General features: G+C 45.8%; 1 protein-coding gene across 3 annotated transcripts in view; it reads left to right on the plus strand.

Moving 5' to 3' along the window:
* Nucleotides 2322-17252, plus strand: part of GRM8 (glutamate metabotropic receptor 8) — a 326341-nt gene continuing 311410 nt past the window's right edge. For all 3 annotated transcript variants that reach the window (XM_021384769.1, XM_021384768.1, XM_021384770.1), the window contains exons 1-2: nucleotides 2322-2531; nucleotides 8389-9234. In XM_021384769.1, coding sequence (XP_021240444.1) covers nucleotides 8725-9234 — 510 coding nt within the window. In that variant the 5' untranslated portion in view covers nucleotides 2322-2531; nucleotides 8389-8724. The remainder of the gene's footprint in view (nucleotides 2532-8388; nucleotides 9235-17252) is intronic.

The following is a 17252-nucleotide window of genomic DNA, read 5'->3' on the forward strand; positions in this document are numbered from 1 at the left end:
ATGCTGCTCCAACACAAACTGCTCAGCCCAAACCATTGCTTGGCTATCTGGGGTATGACGTCTTTTCTGCTGGAGAAGTAGAGGTACAGAGAAAGGCTGGTGCATTTGCTCTTGCTCGGCTTTGGAGAGATATTTAGAGCAAGCATTTATTCAGCGCAGTAATTAAAACTTAAGTTTCGCAGGCCGTGTCTCCATAGAATCATAGAATGGCTTGGGTTGGAAGGAACCTTAAAGACCATCTGGCTCCATCCCCGTGCCATGGGCAGGGTTGCCACCCACTAGATCTACAGCCCTGACATTTTACTATTCCCTTTAATCCATGCCTGTGACCTAACATGTAAGATGCTCCCCCTGAGAACGAGGCCTTCCCACTCAAGTAAAGGTCATTAAAGAGCTTCTTTATGGTAGCTTGGTGTCCAGAACTGGGTTTCTTCCACCTGAGTTAGTAGCGCAGGCAGCTGTGTCACCAGCCCTCACATAAGTCTTCTGTACCATCTGACATCAGCTGCCATCGGGCTTGAATCAGAGCAATCCTACTCAAAGAATGATGGATGTATATTGCCTCTCTTTTGTGTCATATATCCTCGGGAAACATAACCATTTCTTGCAAAGCTTCTCATTCTTTCCTTCCTGCCTGTCCCCAAATATTTATCTTCTCTGCTTGCATTTAGTCAAAACACAACACTCATCTCTTCGGTTATGGGTTTATTTATCATACTCCTGCCTGAGACTCAGTAAGCTACTTGCTGTAAGCATATGGAATAAGATACAGTCCCCACCTCCCCAGAATTGTGCTCTAGAAAATATGTGGCTGGGAGAGGTGGGGAGAGGGAATGGATCTCATTCAGGCTGGAAACACATCGGAGGTTTCTTTATCCCGGTCTTTTGTCCTGAGCCTGCATCTCCAGCTGCAAGATGCAGACAGAGGCTCAAGCAGAACATTGCTGCTTTTGTTGAACTTTTGTTGAAGCTGCAGAGTGTAAATGGAGCTGGAAACGAGTCTGCCCGGCAGTATGCACCTCAGATGGGGTTTCTTTTCCCGATGGGGTTAAGGAGAGTCTCTAAGGTGGGATTTGCTTGTGGCTGAACATCAGGGTTTAACCCATGGATTTCTGCAATGCAGTCATTGAAATCACAGCTTGTCAGTCTGCTCTCATGGAAGGGTTAGAGAAAAAAGCAAATGCAGACAGGAGTTAATAAATTCTGTCTAAGGCCTGGCTAATTTCCAGTGTCACCGACCAATAGTAAAGAATCTTCTCCACAGGAGAAGTTACAGGCTTGCAAGACACATCAGGTACTGTCAGACAGTGTTGGACTGCAGCTGGCCTGGGATAGACTTTTAGCACATAAATTTGGGCAGTAGCACCCAACAAAGACGACGGTGGCGGCACTGGTTGGATATATGGGAGCACACTCGGAATTATTCCTCCTTCCAGCTCCGATGTTCCATGTAAGCGAGGCAGCTCTGGGCAAAGCAATACAAAGCAAAGCACAGCTTATTAGTAAGGAAAGCGCTCGGCCTGGCCTGGAGCTGGAGCGGGAAGCGGTCGGCTCAGGGTCCGGAGGCCCGGGGAGCCCCCCGCTCGCTCGGCAGCCCCGGCCGCGCCGCGCGAGCTGCAGTAGCGCCGGGCGCCCTCGAGGTGGAACCTTCTCACCGAGGCTGCGCCGGGCGCTGCCGGGCGGGTGCGGCCCCGCCGCTGCGGCCCCGGGCGAGCGCCGCGCCCCTCCCGGTGCGGACGGGGACGGGCCCGGGGCGGGAGCGCGGCGCGGGGGGAGCGCACCTGTTGCGGCGCAGCGCCGCCGGCCGTGTCCCTCGGCCGAAACCTCCCCGGTGCTCGGGAATGGACGGGAAGCCCCCCCCGGGCGACGAACGAGGGGACGAGACCAAAAGTGTAGGAAAACCTCCCCCGTGACATCGGTGCGGTGAGGGCGGGCACGGCTCGGCGGGCGTGAGGAGACCTCCTGGGGGCCGCGTCCGACGGCTCCCGCCCCGAAGCCCCCGGAGCCGTGCCGCCTTCAGCACCGAGAACAGCTACAAGTGCGGCGCCGAGCCGTGCCGGGCAGCGCTCTTCCGAGCTGAGCTGAGCCGAGCCGTGCCGTGTGCCGTGCCCGCCCTGCCCTGCCCTGCGCGCCCCGTGGTACGCGCCGCTGCGGGCGGGGGTCGTGCGGCGGTGGGCGGGGGGCGGGATCTCCCGGCCCGGCCGGAGCGGCGCGGGGCTGCCCCCAACCGAGCGGCGCGGGAGGGTGGAGAGCGTCACGGGGCTGCGCCGCCGCTCCCAAAAAGTTGTGGTTTTTTTTTTTTTTTTTTAAGGAGAGGGGGAGGAGGAGGGAGGAAGGAGACAGTGCGAGGCTCGGCGGATCGCGAGTGTCTGCAGCGCCGCCGGACCGCGCTCCCGTCCCCGTCCCCGTCCCCGTCCCAGGCCGGGGGCAGTGCGAGCTGCGCGGGATTACCTCACGCTCCTCCGATCGGCGCCGCTGTTAATTCCAGTGACCTCCGCAGCGCTGTGGATATGCAACTCCTTCCCGGCGAGGTATCTGTGTGCGGGCGGTGCGCGTCTCCTCCGGTTCGTGTGGCGCGGGGAGAGGAGCCCACAGATAGCGCAAGTTTCCCTTCCGCGAGCGATGCTGGGCACGGCGATCCTCCCCGCCTGGGGGCTTTTGTGTGTGTAGTTGTTTTTTTTTTTTTGACTTTAATTAATTATTTATCATTTTATTGCCGGTATCCCCTCCAGCCCCAGCGCACGGGATCCCGGCACAGCGGAGCTCAGGGCGGACCGCTCCGCGGCGCGGGGCTCCCCCGCTCCCGCCGCCCCGTTGCTCTTCTCCGGCCCGCGGGCACCGCGGGGCTCCGGGGCAGCCCTGCCCGCCGCCAGCTGCCGCCTCGCCGGGAGGGCTGGGAGCTGGGGGTGGGCAGGGGGAACCCCGAGGAGGGGAGGGGGCACGGAGCTGCGGGGTTCCCCGTGCGGAGCCGCGGTGCGTGCTGCGAGGAGCCAAGCGCCGCAGGTGCGCGAGGAACGCGGTGGAAAGCCCGTAACAGAGCCCCCACTATCCGAGCAATGGGGATCGATCGGTGACCCAAAGTGCACGCAATCCGGCGTTGGCATTTAGGAGTTTGTAGGCTTCTGACCTCTGGGACCGAGTATTCATTAAGAGAGAGTCGGATTTGCTTTGAGGGGAACGCGGGCGCGTGAAGGCTGAGCAGCAGAGGAAGGAATCGCCGACGGCTGGAAATTAAAGGCGACGCTCGTTGTGGTGTTTTTTTTTTTTTTTCCTCTGCTATACCGCTTCCGGAAGGTGCGGCACTCGGGGCCGGGAGCAGCCCGGGGCAGGGGGGACGACGCGGGGTGAGGCGGCACGGAGCGGGCCCGGCCGGGAGCTGCGGGAGCCAAGCGGGGGGCTGCGCCGGAATCCCTGAGCGCCGGGCGCCGGCTGGGGTAGGGATGAGCGTGGGAAGGGAGGGGAGGAAAAGCAGCTCGGCGAAGTAAAGCGAAGAACAATAGGGGGCTCCCTTCCAGGGAGAAGCGCGGCGGTGATGGGCGATGCCGGGGGCGGCTCCCTCAGCCCCGGGTGCTTCCCGCGCCCCCCGGGGCCGCGCAGCCGGGGAGTGCCCGCGGGTCCCGGCCCGGCTGCGGGCGGCGAGGCGCGGGGCGGCGGGGCCAAGGGGAGCTCGGCGTGCGGGGCTCGGGGGGTTCCCCGGACGGGGGGTGGCCGGGGGATGCGCGGCGCCGCTCGCCCGGAGCCCGGCGGGGCCGGCTGAGGGCTGTAAGGCGGGCTGGGAGAAGTGGAAGTGAAAACAAAAAGAGCGGGGAAAGCTGTTCCAGGCTGCCTGGGCAAATCTCCTTGATCGTCACTTGGCGGACCGGAGGTGAAGCCAACTCTAAAGGTGTGAATACTGACGGGGCTTTTTCATCTGTGAGACCAGGCAAGGGCAGAGGGAAATATTTGATGCAGTTTTTTTCTTGAAAGATAGTAAGCTTCCCTTAGTCTCACCCTGGCAGAAGGACTAGAGCTGCTCTGGCAGCGGAGCTTGTTTGGAAGATGTATTTTTGCAGGGAAGAAAGTGAAGGCAGGCGCTCTGGGGTGCTCGAAAAGCGGCTGAGCACAGCGAGGGGAGATATTTCCCTCGTGATGCGCTGGGAAGAAACAGCTCCTGTAAGCGAGGTGCTGAGTGCGGCTCGGCAAAGTGCTGCTTGTTGTGTAGAGGTTCCCGTGGTGGCAGGGCACAGCGCGTCACTACAGAAGGGCTGGGGAAGATAACACTGCTTACATCAGTGAGGAATTCTCCTGCAAGTTAGGAGCTGTGATGTCAAGGCCTAAGATTGTCTGAATTCCCGTCTGTTGTCAGCAGACCCCATTAATCTTCTGTATGTGTCAGAGTGCTGTATGCAGGTGGCAACTCCTTACCTGCTCCGTGCTGAAATCTGGCTGTTTGTTCACCGCCGAATGCTCTGTAGGAGAAAGAGGCGACGTTAATGGGTGCTACAATGAGTGCAGCCAGGCAGATGGTATCTGAGAGGTCAGAAGTAACATCAGTGGTAAGAAGTCAAAATAACCACATTTTTGCATTAATTTTTCTCCCTTGAACTTCAGAATGGGAGATGCTGTGGCTTTGCTTTCATTCAGTGAAACCAGATGGGTTGTGCAGTGAGGGGCATCCGCTGGACGTGAGCAAGTAGAAATAGATCTTCTCCCTAAATGTCCTCCTTTTCTAAGTCACAGATGATCACTTTTATTTCATTTTCGGAAAGTGCCGGCCATGCATCAAACGCCATGGCAAATGCATTTTTTGTCCTCGAATAAAACTGTACATATTTTTCACAGACGTTTCCCCCCACCATTTCTCGGTCTGTCAGTGAAGGTTCACGTGTGCCTGGCAGGCAACCTCAATTAGAAATGTCCCCTGAAGTTCAGCAGGGCTGTTGTCCTGCCTGTGATGCAGGAATAGCCCTTGCTCCTGCGTCCATCTGTGGTTGTGGGATTTCTCAAAAGCATTTCCAGGTGATATGAAACCTTCCTGTGATTTTCAGCCCCAACTTCAGTGCTAACCGAAGGTTGCTCTTTCTGGAGGTTTGTTAGCAAAATGAAGACCCTGCCCACATTTATGTAATTACTTATCCATCGCGTTCAGCTCGCTGCTTAGATCTCTAAAGCAGAGGCCTTCTGCATGGAGCCCCCCTCGGTGCTCTGTGCCGGAGCAGTGAGGTCCCGGCAGTGCCACAGTACGGCTGTGCCCATCCGTGTGCTCCCGACGTCTGGCAGGGCTGAGTGCCGACACGAGGAAGCAGCGCCAGAGCCAGACTCGACGAGCAGAAGTTCCGCGTCCGCTGTCTTGCAGCACCCCACCTCCTTAGGTTTAAAAATAAATAGACATTCAAGCAGAAGGAGTGGAGGTCTGTGCTGAAATGCTGACTTCAAAAATAGCAGTATGTTCCGATAGTGCCAGATATTTTTAATGAATTAAAACCAAAAGAGGCATGCATTTCAAGGTGACTGGAAGCAAGGCTTCGTGGTGCGGTCACTCTTGAACTGTGTTGGAGGAATGTGTGAATATCTTCACAGAGGTCATGTTTCCAGTGAGCACTGACTACTACAGGGGGGAACCTGGTAAACTGAGAATAGATTGGCATTAATTCACACTTTTATGGTCAGTCTGAGAAGGACAGCATTTTACTTCAAATGAGATCTCAGTGCGTGAGGAAGAGCTCATTCAGACTTTATAGCTCAGCAGCCCTTGCTTTCCCACAGAAATTCATTGATAAAAATGGAATTCATTTAGCTCACGTGCTTCCTGCTTAGCGACATGGGCTTACAGCGTTCTGTAAAAGTTGCTGTTAATCAATATATGGAAAGCAGCGTGGCATGAATAAATTAGGCAGTGTAATGAAAGCTTTTATTTCGTGGGTAACATAAAAATAGACTAAAAGGTCTTAAATTTTTAAAAAGAACATTTTAAAATTTTATTTCAGTTTTATAGACAAGCTGTGGACGCTTGCAGCAAAGAAACATGTGAGCTGAGGCACAGCCATTAGAGCTTATGTGGACTGTAATGCCGAAAAATGCTTATTGTCAATTCATTTAAATTTCACCCATTTCCAGATAAAGTTTTGCAGTCAGCGTACGGGGTTCACTTCAGCTTCCCCAGTGCTGTTGGAATTTGGATTGCAATAGTTGAATTAATCACTGTTTGTTTATACAGAGTTGGCTTTAATTTTGTGGCATTCTTTGGCTGTAAGGGATTGACCTGAGACTAAGCAATAGAAAAAGCAGCGTTTTTCCCTTCCTGATATTTTTCACGTTTGCAGTGGTGCCTTCTTGCTCTCCACACAGTGTTAAATAGGAGCTGACATCCTTTACTGCCTCAGAGGATCGCTCCCTGCACGGGCTGTAGGAACACGCGGAGCCTAATGGGCTGCTTGTTCACAATGGAACCAGAGAGGAAATCGTGTCTATTTTAGGTGTAGCTGCATCTTTCACTTGCTGCTTTGAGCCCTTAGCTGTGTTTTTCCAATAAGGCAATCAAGCCTTCAGCCAGTGGTGGCCAGTTAATAGTTAATGCAATCTTTTCTCTATGGCCTGGGCTGGACTCCATCCTTCGGCATCATCCCATGAGGCTAGATCAACCCGTGGGAAGCCAGTGGTGTTCCTCAGGTTCCTCCATTTGTAACTGAGGCTGAGTTTGGCTCATGGGGCTGACGTCTGAGCAGATTTGTAAACTGTGTGCCCAAAAGGAGCCGAAGGAGAATGATGGTCTTATCACGGGAAACAGCACAGCATTCTTTCATTAAGATTCAACCCTGAGCCAAACTCAAGCAAAGCTAAATATTAAGAGGCGCTGAAAGTCTTGTGCTCTGCTGTTCCCAACTGCAGGGATTTTATTCACACCAATTAAAAAAGTTTCATTTTCAAGTCACTGCTCTGTTACCAGATCACAGTGAGATACCTTTTCATTAAACAGAAGGCTTCCCATGGTGAATATTTTTCTCAGGTCTTCAAACTGTTTTAAAACTCTTCTTTGGCTTTTGTGAGCTTGGTATTGTCATTTGGGGAAAAAAAACCCATAAAATAAATTGAAGAAGATGAGCAGTTTCAAGCTTTATAGAATCATGTTTTGAGTTTTGTTGCCACAAAATATATAAACGACTTGTGAAAAATAATTAAGAGGCCTTTGAGAAACAGCATGGATGGATCGATTCTCTTCTAATTTGGTGATATTTTGGTAGGAGCCAGCCATATGGCTTGGGACCAAGTACATACCTACAGAGTTCAATGTGACTAATTTCATCAGAAATTAAGGAGTGTCTTTTTATTCATTTATTTATTAAAAAAGAATGCTCAGGTGAACTGCACCATAGAATGTCCTCTGCTCTCTGGAGCCTCTAATAGGTGCCTGGGGAGATGGATTCAGGTGTGGCTGCCCAGAGCGTGCGTGTCTAATTTTAGGTGAAATTAATTCTCTCTCTCTCCTCAGAGATCTAAAACATTATTCAAACATGTACAGTTTTGTTAAATATTAAAATAAATAAATGCCACTCACTTGAGAGTTGACCATTTGGAGGTTTTTATAAGAGGCATTCAGATATTTATGATGAATTCCTGGCCTCATTAAAATCAGTGGGACTTTTCCAGATGTCAGTGGGGGCACAACGTTGTTCTTATTTTTTGTGGCCCAAAAGCGAGCAGAAAATAGAGATCTTGTTAATGTTGGACCTCAGAGCAAGTGAAATGTCAGAAAAGGAATGTTGGATGTTCAGCTGTTTTCCCAGCAGAACATACTGTGCTCTGTGTGCTTAGGAAACCGGCTACCTTTTCAAAAATGTAATTTAGCTTTTGAAATGATCTGGTGGACATTTTATATATATAGTGAACCCAGAAAAGAGTGAATTCCACTGGAAAAATAATCAATTTAATATCCAAATGAATTGAACGTGCTTGTATTGCAGCGGCTGAAGAGCACACTTAAATTCAGGAGCCCTGATTACTCCATTGTCACACACGGAGCCTCTCAGCGAGTGCAAGTGTTAGGAGCTATTGCACTTCTGCGGGCTGGAACAGAATGATACAGCAAAACAGAAAATACATGTTACAAATCAGATCTGGTTTTGGATGCTACGCAGTGCAAAGGTAGATAGGAATTAGGGGTCAGACTGCGAAAATCAAGCTAAGTGTAGTTGCCCTGATTTGGCTTTTGCTCTGCTAGAATCATCAATTTCTTGGCTGGTAGTACAGTGCACCAGGTGTTCAAATTCACAGAAGGCCAAGAATTACTCTCTTACATACCGCCAAAAGTAAAACCTAGGCAAAGTAACTCTTTTGCAAAAGCAAATACACTGTGTGACAGGTTTAAAACTGCTGAACTAAATGGTATTTTTCACTCTTTTTTTTTTTCAGAAGTACTTCAGCTGCAGGGCAAAATAGAAGGACATGAGTTACTGACCTCCTCGTAGCATCAGGATCAGAAATACTACCCCGCGCTTTACAATCAGTTAGGAGAAGTTGGAAACCACCTCTCTGAAAAGCCGATCAACTGATGACATCAGTGGACATCTTTAGTTCAACACATTTTATGTACTTCTGCTGAGATCGTTTTTCTACCCTCCGTATGGTTCTATATCTCTTACTGGGCACTGATGGTAGCCTCCAGAAAGTGCAGTTTCAAATGGTCAACCTCAATCTTTAGCAAGAAGAAAATCTGGAAACTGGATAGCAACAACGTCTTCAGAGAAAATGGTATACGAAGGAAAACGGTTAGTTTCCTGCCATTGTTTCTTCCTGTTAACAGCCAAATTCTGCTGGATTCTCACCCTGATGCAAAGAATTTATGGCCAGGAATATGCCCACTCCATCCGACTGGATGGGGACATCATCTTGGGAGGACTGTTCCCTGTCCATGCAAAAGGGGATAGAGGGGTGCCTTGTGGGGAGCTCAAGAAGGAAAAAGGGATCCACAGACTAGAGGCAATGCTGTACGCAATCGATCAGATTAATAAAGACCCTGATCTTCTTGCCAATATCACCTTAGGTGTCCGGATCCTTGACACATGTTCCAGGGACACTTATGCATTGGAGCAATCCTTGACATTTGTACAAGCGTTGATAGAGAAAGATGGTTCAGACGTGAAGTGTGCTAATGGCGACCCACCTATTTTCACTAAGCCAGACAAGATATCAGGTGTGATAGGTGCTGCAGCAAGTTCCGTGTCCATTATGGTTGCAAATATTTTAAGGCTTTTTAAGGTAAGGAATATTTTCTACTTTTCTTTTGAATTTTAAGCACAAGTAAATATGTGTGTTTCTTACTTTCAAATAACAGATTGAAATCTGAAATGACTGGTTTGCCCTTTCTATGAAAACAAGCAAACAAACAAAAGCAATGATTGCAGACCCTAATTTAAGGTGCCAGATGTCTCTTTTAAAGTTGAGAGCAGGTTTTAATCCTTTAGGGACTTGTGGTTTTGTTTTTTTTGCTGCTCACATTGATTGTTTATACTCATCAAGACTCAGCTGAGATTTATTTTGCAAATGTAAAGGAGAATGAAATATAAGGTTTAAACACAAATCCTGTTTTAGGAGAAGCAGATAAATTCCCTAAATGGAAAGATATACCAGTAATACCTTAGTGCTAATGATGTGCATGCCTAGCCAGATACCTTTGATTTCCTTGAAGTCTTAACCCCCTCCATATTTTTCACTAGGGGATATTTTTTTTTCCAGTCTTTGTTATCATTTTGAGGGAGATTACTTTTGGACAACAGTTCTCCTGTCATACTGTTCATTTCCTTCCACATACCTTATTAATTTCATCTCTTACGAGTGATGAAAAAATAAGCCGGCCACTTTTAAACTTCCTAAGTCGGATGGGAAGAGGAATACATTCTAATCAATCATCTTAGCTGTAACAGATCAGGCAGCAGACATTTAATTTTTAATCCTGTGCACTGGTAAATAGATTATGGTAATCTGTGCGCTTTTGTTCTGTGAGGAGAATGACTTTTCCTCTGAATCTATCATGGCCCTACTTCCCACTGTTGTTCAGACAGATTCCTTCCATTCAGGAATCTTGTCGTATGTCCCACAAATTCACAACCACTGAAGACCATTTATTTGACTTTGGCGAAGACAATTCTGGTAATGTTAAATATTGCTGTCAGGGATTTTGAAAAGCATTGCAGTTCTCTAACTGTGACCGAAAATTTGAATAGAAGTAAGGAAAGATAGTCTTGTTTTGAAGGTTTCTCAAACTGACAAAGAGTGTTTCAGTCATCTAAAGGGACATTTCTGTCCTCCCCTCTGGTTCTCCCATGAAGGGCATAATGATTTACAGCTCAACAGAGAAGCAAAACGTCTGCTGGGTGGTGGTCGGGTATTCATCACGGTCTCAAGGCTCATCCCTCACTGTAGTCACTTCACATTTGAGAGCAGGGAACTTGTTCCAGCTGTATTGTTTGCTTGTGAAAATTAAGTAAACAAAGCTGGGCTGAGTCTTAAAAATGTCCTATACGTAGAACACCTCTGAAGCCATGCCTGGTGGGGGAAGCCTATCCTTCCCAGGAATAAACATGCATGCTCCAGGAGGTAACTATTTTTAATTCCACGTGCCTTTTTTTGTAAATTGTTTTACCCTTTTAAATAATGCATGGCTCTGAAGTAATGATAGATGGAATGGTCACTTTAATACCAATCATAATGCAAAGCCACACATTTATTCCCAGATTTGAGCTGAATACAGTATAGTAGACTGATTTAAGAAACTAAGCCTTGTAAGACATGTATTAACTGTGAATTAAGAGCAGCAAGAAGGAAAGAGGCCTATGAATTGCCTAAGATACCAGTAATTTGTCTTCTGAAGCCATGACAGCTACCTCCTTATTTCCATTATACAATAAGATTGCAAATATCGTTCTACTGCAGTCTTAATCAATAGAAAGTCATGTGATATCCCCTCTGGGGAAAGATCTTATTTACTCATTTAATTGATGTAACACAGCTGCTGGCAAAAGGAGGAGACATCTCTTTTAGTTTTAATTATAGATCCTGCACAAATATTCTTAATAATGTAAAAAATGACAAATTGTACCCTTTAGTGTCTCATCGTGGACCTGCAGCTGAAGTCTGCACTTACACCTTCCTCTCAGAAGTAGCTCTGCTATTTTTGCCTGAGTAAAGGCTTCTGGATAAGGCCCTGGTTTAGTGGCACAATACAAACCACTCACAATGGAAAGGTCCTTTGCCAGAAATGCAGAGGTATAATCCAGTTTGGGTTGTACTTAGGTCAAAGATGTGGGCTGAGATTGTTGGCTGTTGTAGCCCCAACTGCTCTGATGTGGAGGGCAAAGACCTTGGTGCATGCTCATAAAGGCTCCAAGTATCCAAGAATGAAGTCTCTGTTTACTGCTTATTCATGCCAGTCAAGGGTAGGCACTCTGCTGGTATAAATCTCTTACTGTCAGTGATCACCATCATGCAAAAATGCGTATTTCCATTATATCCAGGATTACTTAATTCATCCGTATCTCTGCCTAGCAGTTCTCTTCAACAAGTTGAACCTGTAATTTCAAGTTCAGTATTGCTTTAATATCTATTCTGAAATTCCTGAATGTCAAGACAAGGTATTTTTTGAGGACGTTGTATCCAGTTAGATTTTAATCTGTGATGAAATTTTGAGAAGTATATTGTATCACTCAATGACAATATACAAGCAGAAGCACCCTGAGAAATACCATGCATGCTGAGCAGCTTGGATTTTTATGCTGCTATTTTTCTTTTTCATTTTTTTTCCTTTTCTTTCTTTTATTGATTTTACAACATAAAACATACAGGTCAGTAGTCTTATCTGATGATCTGGTGGATAGCATAAGCTGATTGATAGTCACGGTATCCTTTTATCTAAGTGTTTTCATGAGAAGAGAGGAGGGAGGGCACTACAGAAGATGGCCTTGATCTATGTGACCTTTCTTTTGGCTACATGGCTCACCTTGAATTCTTCCCTGTCCTATTGTGAATATCCAGGAGGCACCACTACTTAGCAGGTGATTTTCTGTCCTTAATAGGTCTGAAACATTAAGGTCCAAATTTGGACAGCTTAAATTTCACCCGTTGATGGCTTTATAACTGTAAGAAGCACTTTGCAGCAAGGTAAAAAGGCTGACACAGATTGGAGAGAGAGCCTCATGTGAATGAAAACAACACAGGTCTGGCCATGTAACATGGTTCAGCCAACAATCTAGTGATCGTGAGACAAGCCCATACTGATGAGGTCCAAAGTCAGTGAGGAAGTCAGTGTCAGCAATGCAAGGTCATGGTCAGCAAGGTCAAACAGCGTAGCTTGAGCAGGGACCCGAGGGCAAGGGCCTGAGCTGAGAAGCAGCAGTCAAGTAGAGAACAGGCACAGAGATCCCTGTGAAGCTCTCCCTTACAATGTAGCAGTTTTCCTGGGCTGATTCAGGGTCATGTACTTGTATCCTGTGAGAGATGACCTTGAACACATGCAACCAAACCCAGGGCTGGGAAGGAGATGACATTATAGAGCCTCTTGGTGCATTCAGGGTCTTGACAGCTTTTTAGCATTTCTCATAGGAGAAACTCTGGAAATAGGACAGACAGACTTGGACCTTCCTCTTTCTTCTGGTGAGCCAGGAGCTGCTCTTTCCTCTGGGTAGATGTTGTGTGGTTGTTATTATTGCCAGTCTGGAAGTCCTGCTGCCAAACTGGTTTGCGTTTGGCTGGTGGGATCTATTGAGGGCCTGCCTGTTCCAGTTGTCCAGCTCTCACTAGTGCAAAGGCAACTTTTCTATTCACGGCATCATTCAAGTGTAACATCTTACTCCTTCCCTGGGTTTGTCTTACGGAACTTTTTGCTTCATATAGGGTGCTCAGATGATGCTCAGATGATATCCTTTAGCTTGTCTGTGTAAAGAGTATAAGCATTTGGGCTGTTCCCAGACCATCAAAACTCATCCAGGAGAAACCAGAGTTTGTAACTCATCTCACTTCATGTTCTCTATACTTAGAGCTTTTACTTAATATGGAATGCTTTGGGTTGGAAAAAAATTTAAAAATCATCTTGTCCAAACCTCCTCCTGTGGGATGGGACATCTTCCACTAGATCTGATTTCTCAAAGACGAAGCCAACCTGACCTTGAATACTTCCAGGGAGGGAATATCCACAGCTTCTCTGGGTAATCTGTTTTAATATCTCACCACCCTCATAATGAAAAATTTCTTTTTTATTTCCAGTCTATACCTAGCTTCCTTCAGTTTAAAACCATTACTCTTTGTCCTATTACTACAGGCCCCGGGAAAAAGTCTCTCTCCATCATTCTTATAAACCTACTTTTATGTATCAAAAGGCCACAGTGAGGTCCCCCCGGAGCCTTCTCTGCTCCAGACTGAACAGCCTCAACTATCTTAGCCGCTTTTTGGAGAGGTTCTCCAGCCCTCTGATCTTTTTTATAGCCCTCCTCAGGACCTGCTCTAGCACGTCCACAGCTGTCTTGTGCTGGGATCCCCTGAGCTGCATGCGGTAATGTTGTCTGACTAACTCATATCAGTGGATAAAATCTGTTGGAAGGAAAAGAGATATTTTCCTATGCTGGTTTTCTACCATCTAAAAGCTATACGCTATTTCTGAACTCCTTGGTGCACTCCATCTGTCACCTTCACACATCTAGCCAATGTCACACTGAGAGTGGCGTAGTGACGGTGGCTTGCATGTGAATTGAGATGGGTGGAAAGTATGCTTGATGAATTGTGATCTGAAGCTTTTATGTATATGGTTATGTACGTGTATATAAAGCCAAAATGGCAATTGACAATTTTGTTCTTTTCCTCGCCTTTTGCCTTGCCTTGCCTTTTGCTTTGCCGTACATTTTCTCCTCCTTTCTAAAACACTTTTCTAAAGTGCTTTTTTCCTCTTTTTGGTTGAATTCTCTTCTTTCTGCACTACTGTAATCCATTTTAATAGCTGCTGTCTGGAGGGACTAATATTTACTTCATGCACATTTGCCTTATACATTTCATACACATTTACTTCTTCAGAAGCACATAGTACAAATGACATTCTGGAGTTACTCTTTCCGCTTTATGTGCAACCATCCAAAATGCAAGGCACAGTTTCTTTCAATAAATCTAGAAGTGAAGGTATCAGTTCCCCAAGCATTTTTTTTTAATTTGCTTTTACTGCTCACTTGTATCCTTCTGGGTTTCAGTGGATATCCATGGCTGGCAGCCTTGCGCAGCTAGCAGCGCTGTATCTGGCTGATGCTTTTTCAGTCTTGGTGGCAGGTCTTTTTGCATTCGGGTGCCATGAGGTGCTCCTGTTGCCTTGTGATCCAGACCCAGACAGGCCTCCCAGAAATGTGGGAACTGTGATTGTGTGGAGTCTAACCTCACTGAACTTCATAAACTAGAAGCAATATATTTAATTGTGGCAATAGTGTGCTTTCCATGACTGGATGAAATATGACGGGAGTAAAGTGCGGTAACATTTTACCATATGATTTCAGAGAGTATGCACATGCTTTTGTGAGACAATCTGAAATACATGCAGATCCTGATTCTGACTCTGACTCTATGGGAATTTTGCATCTCCTGAACGTTACTGACTTGAAAGGCTCTGGAGTGATGTAGGAATCAGCCTCTTTCACATGTGACTGCATGGCCTTTCAGTAATGGGAAGAATTTTACCATTTACTTTATAATAAGTAAAGAACAGTCTCAAGAAGTTTACCCAACATATTGGCATTCATTAATAAAAAAAAATGTGCCACCCTGATTAAAACAGATCTATCTTCTGTTCAGTGTGTCACAGTACATTTGTCAATAACGTTTTGTGCAGCATAGCATTTGAGATTTGCAATGAGTTATGATTTTTTGTGGTTGAAACATAAGTAGAAAATCTAGAGTGAAGTGTGAAGAGAAATTGTTAGTAGTGAGAATTAGATTGAAACATTTTGAAATCAGCTTTTAAGATGAACAGATTTGTTTTACATTTATTCTAGATAATATTTTCACTTTCTGAATCATTTTTAATTATAAAAGAAAGCCATTGCCAATGTATCCCATTTAATTTTACAGTGTTTTTTGTAGCTTTTTACAAGCACTTATCTAGATGTTTAGTGCCTGAGCATCTTGTCTTGTTATTGGTTGGAAAATACCTTGTAATCATAATATATCTATGTATTTCCTCCTTTTTTCCCCCATAATTCAGCTTCTGTTAGAAACAGCATTCATATCTCTATATATTTCCATGGCAGTAGATACCATGGATTATGCAAAAGGCTCTTTTAATTCAGCTGTGATTTTTCTGCCAGTGCAGTGTTAAATGTGTCTCAGACAAGAGAGGCAAATGGCAGGTCAACACTGAGATAAAATTATATGTACATCAGATACTTTGTGAGTATCAATAATGAAATTGTTGGGAAATTTTTTAGCTGCAGCCAGAGGAAATAATAGATTTCCAGATTCTGTGAAAACTGCTAGGACTGATTAGCATCAAATTTTATTTGTGCTAAGCTGCTTGAGGCAAGGGAGTATAAAAGCAACTTAATGCATTCATTTAGGATTTTGCAGTATATTAGTTCCTTAAATATTCCTCTAAAGATCTAGTATTTTTAGTCTTCTCCCATTCCTAGATGAAGCTGTAAGTAGTGGTTAGAGCAAAGCAGCAATCTGTTTTTCTGTATTATTTTCTGTATTTGTCATTGGTTTGCTACGAGGCTTTAGAAGCATTTCTTGACCTTTTTGAACTTATCTTTTATCGTTTTGGTTTGATTATATTTAACCATTTCACTGGGAAAACTAGAAGGTTGATTAATATTTATTAGATGGTATGAGGTATCTCCGCTGGTTTTTGTGGGCAAGCTAAGGCTGTCTTAAGTGTTGAGGTTTTTATGTCATTCTCTAGCCATATATGGGAGCACCTTACCAAGAGATTGTAGCTATTAAAGACCAGTGGTCTGATTTTCTTTCTACTTCCCTGAAGGCATTTTAGACTGTATTTTTCCCTCACATGAACACATGAAAGAAATGACATATGCTAAGAGAATTAATTCACCCTTTCATGGCTGAGCTGTTTCCATTGTATGAAGGGTGTTTGTATGCGACAGAGACCCCAAGTTATTTGTTAAATAATGCCTATTTTAGTATAGATATCAACTGTAATTCTACAAATGAGAGGACTGAAAGGCTAAGGAGAAGGGCCCAGCAGTTCAGCAAGGGCTGACCTGCTCACAGGAAGAGAAATTCTACAATGGACTTTATTAAAGATCTTGTATTAGGAGGCACTTTTTACATCTTTGCTAGTAAACAAAATGTACCTCACACAGTTCTCTGGCACTGAGGCCAGCTGACACAAATAATCCACCTCTGTACTATAAACTCATATTTCCCTAAATCGTGGGTCTGCATGCAAGGGACTGGAAGGGAATGATCCCTGACCCGTGTTAACTTCTGAAGCCTGTCTGGAAGCAGAGAGGCTGTTGGCTGGCGCAGGTCACAGCCCAGCTAAGGACTGTCCTAGAAGCTCAGCAGAGGAGGTAGTCTTCACATGCTCAGGAATGTGCTCTGGGAGGATGCATGCGGTGTATCAGCGGAGACAAAGCTGACTTCTCAGGCACGACAGAGCTCGTCTGCTCCCATGTAATGCTGAAGGGGAGCCAAGACACTACTAAGGATCATCAAAACCATTGCAGTGTTTCAATACAACGATGTTAGTTTTATCAGCCACGATAAGAACTAAATTAAGATTTTTTTTCCCTGGTGATAATTGTTTCAGTACAGTGACAGCTGTGCCGTATGAATAGTCTTGCATTCTGACTGTCAACAGAAGCTAGGCAGTATTGTGTGTTACAGCCAACTGGTAGATCTGGTTGTTTTGTGTATTTCCATTCTCATTATTTTCCCTCAAGCACATTGTGCTTTTAGGATTAAACTGGTTTATGGTGATTAAATGTATATCCTTGTGTTTGCTAGCATTTATCAGAGAAAAGTAGTCATCTAAACAAAAGTCTTACTGAAGGACACCGATTCCAGTTGAACAAAATAAATAGCCAAGAGCAAGATGCTCCTCTGGGCTAGGATCTACATATGCTCCCAGATCAGAAAAGCATGATATTATGTCCTCTATCCTTCTGACAGGACAATTAAGCATTTAAGTCAAGCCTTAAATGAGGAGGCTGCTTGCCCTTGACTGCCTGTGTTCTAAATAGAGAGCGTAAAATGCTTTCAGAGCGAGACAGAATCAGGTCTGTGAGTGT

This window comes from Numida meleagris, chromosome 1, assembly GCF_002078875.1.
Source record: "Numida meleagris isolate 19003 breed g44 Domestic line chromosome 1, NumMel1.0, whole genome shotgun sequence".
NCBI lineage: Eukaryota > Metazoa > Chordata > Aves > Galliformes > Numididae > Numida > Numida meleagris.